Genomic DNA, 6,753 nt, shown 5'->3' on the forward strand with positions numbered 1-6,753 from the left:
GAATAATCGATCTGTCCATGTGAGGAATACAAGCGGAGAATGCTTTTGTACTGAGCAGGTGGCTTGTACAATTTGGCTCAAGTTTGAAGTGTGTGTGCATTTGCCCCCCCCCCCCCCCCCCCCCCCCCCCCTCCCCCCTAATGCTGATTGTAGTACATAATCAATACAATAAACCATCCCTATTTTTCAGCAAACTACACCTTGTCATCTTTTCATATACCCCTGTACTAGACCCTAACCTAAAACCTATTCGGTGTTATAGATGGGTTAGCTGACAACGTTACAAAAACGATGTGCGCGTTGTTGTGAATATGGATGGCTGCTAGCAAGAATGTAAAGAACCTGCCATGTGGCTTGTGTTTGATACCATGTCTTGACTGATTTCATGCCAATATTGCGCTAGCTAGCGAACCAACAACTGTACTGATTGTATTTAAGAGACAAGTACTCATTATACAAATGTATTTGTTTTCAGTAAAGGCGAAATATAGCTTACATGTCAACATTCTAAGCTTGCCCCATAGTTGTGCACGGGTTGCTTTTGTTGCTAGACAACCAACCCTTGAAAAAGACATATCCGGTACTTGCCAACATCATTCTAGACCTTTTAATTGATCATGAACAGTGCAAAAGGAAAAGTAGCTGTCATTTTACATTTGTGACATTGCAAGAAATATGTCTTCAAATGATCCAGCACAAAGAAGAGGCTGCTTGGCAAGTTAACACGATGTGAATGTCTTCCAAAAGAAGTTCCGGCATCCAGCCTTGCGTTCCCGATGGGAGAGGGGTAGCTGGCGCACCACCTCCTCCCTCACCCCGAGTGCCTCCTCCAGGTCCGGTAGGACCTCGTTCTCCCCCACGGCTGTGCTCATCAGGTCCGACATCATCTTCAGCAGGAGGGTGCGGGAGAGATCCTATTAGGAAAATAATATAATAATAGCATAAAATACAACTTCATTGTCCATCCAAGAAAGGGAATAACTGACACCAGGGATATTAACACTACGGTTGTCATGGAACACTTCTGTCAGTTATTCTAGGACCAAAACATAATCAGAAGCCTAATCAAATAATTTCACATATAAAGCAAGTAGAAGTTATGGTCATTTAATATGACTAGTCCTCTTGAAATTGTATGACCATTGAGTTGAATATTACAGAATATAATTCAAGAATTAATAAAAACATTAGCTCCATTTATACATGGTTCTAGCGTGCATCCTTTGTCTTGATCTTGTCCACATTCTGATTGTGTCCACATTTTTAGACGGGTGTAGACGTCTAAAAGACGCATTGTGATCCGATCTTCCTGACTACCTCCTGAGGTGTGTCTGAATATCTTACAAGTGTAGAAATGATCCAATGGAGTCTGCTGAGGGGAGGACTGCTCATAATAATGGCTGGAACGGCATCAAACGCATAGAAACCATGTGTTTAATGTTGATTCCGCTCCAGCCATTACCACAAGCCTGTCCTGCCCAATTAAGATGCCACTAACCACCTGTGATCTGGACATTGACAGCATTTAAAATCACCACCGCGCCCTGTAAAATCATTGACAGAATATGTTAAATAATTTGCATACAGAGAGGGACCAGGATATCTGATCACAATGTGGACAGATAAGCAACGTTTTACCATATAGATGCAACGTGGGCACAATCAGAATGTGGATAAGTGGAAGACAAAGGTTATAAATGAGGCAATTGACACACAACAGTGAGTCAACCACTCACCTCGTTGCCCTTGGTTGAATCTGCTCTCAGTAGTTCAGCTAGCATGTCTCTGTGTGGAGCGGCGCTGACCCTCGCCAGGAACACTGAGGCAGATAGAGCCACCAGTAACACCTGCAGCTGGGAACACAGCATCTCCCCTGTCTGTACCTTTCCTATTGGTTAAACTGTATAACGAATGTATCCTTCAATGTTGTATTCAGCAGCGATAATCTGGATGTTGACTGGATGTTCAACAATAACTATCCTATTGGAAAACAAAACAACGGCTGGATGTCAAAGAAGGAATGTGGACGTTGGTCCACACACAAAACACAGCCCTGTCGAAGTGTCACGTAATAGTGGCGCCACCAATATATAGGTTTCTTCATCCTTGGCTCTTCCTCGTACCAATACAGGGATGTGATTGGTTGATGAGGACGTGTGCGTGTGTGTGTGCGCGTGTCATGGGGGTCACTAGCTGTAGGGAAGAAGTAAAGAAGGTCACAGAGGTTTGACACAGTCACAAGAACAAAACAATATTATACATCTGTCCAACATCCAATATCTGCAAAGTTGTGACATGGAATTGACAAGTGTGAAGTGGGCATGGCAAACAACAACATTACAAGCGGCATTTCAGATCTAAACAAACCCCGAGCCCAGTGATGATGATAGTGTGCTCTGAAATGGCATCCTATTCCCTGTATAGTGCACTACTTTTGACCAGGACCCGTCTGAAATAGCACTCTTTTGGGAGTAGAATAGGGTGCCATTTGGGACTCATTCACAGTCTAGTGTTGACGGAGGGTGACGTCTGTCTCAGCCAGGCCCAGGGGTGTTGCGTCAGTTGAGATTAGCCCCACCAGCCCTGGTGCGTCTCCGGCACGATGTGTGGTCCTAATGCGCCACACAGAGCTGCTAATGATATGGAGTGACTCAAATGTTAATTGGAAGGTTTGCCCACTGTCCCCCCCCTAATCTCCATCTTCTTCTCCCAACCCCCATCATGTACCCAGAAGAAGTAAGCATTAATTTATCAGCCAAAGGGCAAAGATGTAAGTGCGTATTGAGGCTGCGTTTACACAGACTGACCAATTCAGATATTTTTTCCACTAATTGGTATTTTGACCAATCACATCATTTTTTCACATCAGGTGTTTTTCAGATCTAATTGGACAAAAGAGCAATTAACCGAAAAAAAGATCAGAATTGGGCTGCTTGTGTAAACGCAGCCTGGCGACTCTGTTCAATCCGCATCGCGGAAGTTTAGCCTTACTGCGTGATTCAAGTTAAAAAGGCAATGTTCCCTCTTGAAGCAGAGACTGGCTTCACAGAGAATGCTGCACGTCGGCTCAATCGTAAATTACAGCGGAATCTGTAACGCTTCAGCTTTAAAGACTGAATAGAGCCCTAAATGTGGGACATTATTTATTTCTATATTTGTTTTTGTTTGTGGTTAAAGTGTGAGCTGCTGTGAACTACTGGTTTGACAACTCAAATGTCCCAGACTTTACACTATTCTACTCTACTGGGCCATGTTATTCATGATTTCAACTGTCAACAGTTGGCCTGGTTGGAGTGGTACGTCAGAATTGATTTTGTTGACTTCTTTGAGGATGAATGGGAAATTCAATTTCATAAAACCCCACTGTAGGAAACATTATTAGCAATAGCTGGTAGCAAAGACGGATACCTCACTGAACGAAGGAAGTCTAACCTTTCCTGACGGCGTTGCCCCTTGGCACCATGGGAGATGCACTGTTTGTTCTGATTACTCATTTCTTCATGTCACCTCCGGCCCTCATTAACATTTCCGAAGGAGATGGGGGATGTCATGGCCACAGGCATCCCACTGGGCACATTAATACAGCCCGTGTGGGGTCCTTACAGTACTGCCACCACCTCCAGTCCTCATCATAACCCACCTGTCTTCAACCCACAATACAACCCACAATACATTTCTACCTGAACATTCTATGTTATTACATCCACCTGAACAGGTCCGTGGAGACGCCTTCTATAGGTGTTGGTGTGACTGACCACACTTGTGTGATGAGTAACCTTGGCTGAGACCTGAAGGGTTGTTTTGGAGTCGCCTAGGCTTTGGTTTGAAGTGTTAATAATCAGGTTATAATTAAGCAATATGGCCCAAGGGGGTGTGGTATATGGCCATTATACCACGGCTATCATGTCTCTACAAATAGCCCATGAGTTTTTGACATAGGAATAACAATTAAGATATACAATTGTATTTTCCTATATTGGGGCTGTAGGACTCCACTATTTCTGATAGTACAGTGCAGTAGCCTACAGTGTAGATATTCATTTCTCATCATTCCTGTCGGGTCTTAGTGGTCGCTTTGCTGCCATCTAGTGTACTGTTTACTGTATGGCTCTCCTGCTCTCATCATTTTTGTGTATATTAAATGGCAGTTTAGAGAGCAACAGGTCTTCATCTGGAAAGTAAATAACAACAGCAACATGATCTGAACTCACATCACACGTGATAATCTTGTCAACAATACCTTTGGGGTCATTGATATAGCACAATATTTACTTACTTGACTATATTAATATAATGAATATTTACTTACTATTGATTCATTCATTTGATTGTTGCATGCAAATCAATATATTGTATGTCATACTAAGTAGGCCAACAATACTTTCCTTCTAACAGTGCATTCTGAAAGTATCCAGACCTTGACTTTTTCCACGTTACAGCATTATTCTAAAATTAATTAAATCGTTTTTTTCCCTCAAGGGACACCCAAAATCAGATTTTTTGAAATTGTTGCAAATTTACTCAGTACATTGTTGAAGCACCTCAATTACAGTCGCCAGTCGTATGACACTACAAGCTCCCCTATATTTGGGGAGTTTCTCCCATTCTTCTCTGCAGATCCTCTCAAGCTCTGTCCGATCAGGTTCGATCAGGTTCGGGCTCTGGCTCTGGCTGGGCTACTCAAGGACATTCAGAGACTCCTACAGGACGGCTCTGTTAGGATTGTTGTCTTGTTGCCCCAGTCTGAGGTCCTGAACGCACTGGAGCAGGATTTCATCAAGGATGAACTTTGCTCCGTTCATCTTTCTCCATCTTTCTTTCGTTCATCTTTCTCCCAGTCCCTGCCGCTGAAAAACATCCCCAAAGCCATGCTTCATCGTAGGGATGGTGCCAGGTTTCCTCCAGACGTGATGCTTGACATTCAGTTCAAAGAGTTCAATCTGAGAGTCCCACAGGAGTCGCTGGTGCGTGATGAGACAAGGATATCTCTACCGGCAAGCCCTCCCTAACCCAGACTACGCTAGGCCAATTGTGCGTCGCCCCACGGACCTCCCGGTCGCAGCCAGTTGCGACAGAGCCTGGGCGCGAACCCAGAGGCACAGCTGGCGCTGCAGTACAGCGCCCTTAACCACTGCGCCACCCGGGAGGCCCGGTCTGAATACTTTCTGAATGCACTGTACTACCAGCATCATAACAATAATATTCATCATATTTAAAATCATAACATTTATCATGAATAACATGAGCTAAAAATAAATAAAAAACAAACCCCAACAACCAACCAAAATAACTTGTGAAAAAAATGTCCCCCTTTTAAAAATGTAAAAAAATATATAAAAAGGCCAGGATTGAAGTGCTGTCGACCATGCTGATTTTAAAGGCAATGTTTCTGCATTCGTGGAGATCACGTTCACGGTAAAGACTGAAAGGTGTCGGCTCAATCGGAAATGACCTTTACAGATCCAGGTTAGGGGAAACAGCCTATTGTTCGCCTCGGGGCCTTTGTTATTGTTTTTGTCTTGTTGTTGAAAGGGAAGAGAAACGGAGGAGAGGAGTCTCCGACAGCGTGGTGAAAACTAATTGCAGTACATATTCTGTTGTTCTATCAAGCCTGTAATGATGTCAAATAGGGTTCGTTGTTTGCAGTAACTTCTTTGTTGTTTTAACATCCCAAACGGTCGTGGCAGTTTCACTAATTAAGGATTATAGCTTTAAATGACAAGCGTGCTACGCCGTGCAATCGGATTGAATGCCGGCGGATGATTATAATAATATATGGTAACACTTCCAGATAAAGAATCTTAGAGTATACAGGATAGGATATGCAACATAAACAAAGGCAAAAAGCAATACATGTTGGAATGCAATGTATAAATGAGTTAGTCTCTTAAAAGTTATACATATCAAAACAATAATAATACAAAAAAGAATAAGGGTTTTTGCAGTCACTCCTTTAAGATTTCTTCCAAGGTTATAAATATATAAACACATTCTGAACTTGTGTTGTTGAAGTTTGAACCACATTTTATACACAAGTGCACGGCTGACGATGGATTTTAAAATGCAGAACTTACATAAGATCAGCGTGTAGGATCAGTGTTGTCCTACTCCGTCCCCTGGGCTACTCTCCTCCGGCTTCAGCTCTGGAGCGCAGAGAGACGATCTCCATGGCATTGACATAAAGATCCATGCTCGTCACCTGCTAACTCAGACGATGCCACGGGTGAAGAAGCCGGATGTTGAGGTCCTGGGCTGGCGTGGTTACATTTGGTCTACGGTTGTAAGGCCGTTTGGACGTACTGCCAAATTCTGTAAAACCACATTGGAGGCAGTTTATGGTAGAGAAATTAACATTCAATTATCTTGCAACCGCTCTGGTAGACATTCCCGCAGTCACGCTCTCAAAACTTGAGACATCTGTGGCATTGTGTTGTGTGACAGAACTGCACATTTTAAAGTGGCCTTTTATTGTCCCCAGCACAAGGTGCACCTGTGTAATGATCATGCTGTTTAATCAGATTCTTGATATGCCACACCTGTCAGGTGGATGGATTATCTTGGCAAAGGAGAAACGCTCACAAATGGATAAAAAAAATTTGTGCACAACATTTGAGAGAAATAAGCTTTCAGTGATTTTTTTTATTTCAGCTCATGAAACATGGGACCAACACCTTACATGTTGCGTTTACATTTTTGTTCAGTTGTGTGTGTGTGTGTATATATATATATATATATATACAGTGCCTTGCGAAA

The 6,753-nt window shown here is 42.9% G+C and overlaps 1 protein-coding gene across 1 annotated transcript; it reads right to left on the reverse strand.

Moving 5' to 3' along the window:
- Positions 1–148: 148 nt before the first annotated feature.
- On the reverse strand, positions 149–4,792 carry sst5 (somatostatin 5). Its single transcript, XM_021615070.2, has 2 exons — positions 1,737–4,792; positions 149–914 (listed from the first exon to the last, which is right to left on the reverse strand). The coding sequence occupies exons 1-2, from the start codon at positions 1,866–1,868 to the stop codon at positions 720–722; spliced, it is 327 nt and encodes a 108-aa protein (XP_021470745.1). The 5' UTR covers positions 1,869–4,792; the 3' UTR covers positions 149–719.
- Positions 4,793–6,753: the final 1,961 nt, after the last annotated feature.

This window comes from Oncorhynchus mykiss, chromosome 9, assembly GCF_013265735.2.
Source record: "Oncorhynchus mykiss isolate Arlee chromosome 9, USDA_OmykA_1.1, whole genome shotgun sequence".
In the NCBI taxonomy this organism is placed as follows: domain Eukaryota; kingdom Metazoa; phylum Chordata; class Actinopteri; order Salmoniformes; family Salmonidae; genus Oncorhynchus; species Oncorhynchus mykiss.

Coding starts and splice junctions, on each gene's coding strand:
- sst5 (XM_021615070.2), bottom strand. CDS start 1,868: ATGCTGTGTTCCCAGCTGCAGGTGTTACTGGTGGCTCTATCTGCCTCA. Junction 915..1,736: donor ATTCAACCAAGGGCAACGAG/GTGAGTGGTTGA, acceptor TTTTCCTAATAG/GATCTCTCCCGCACCCTCCT.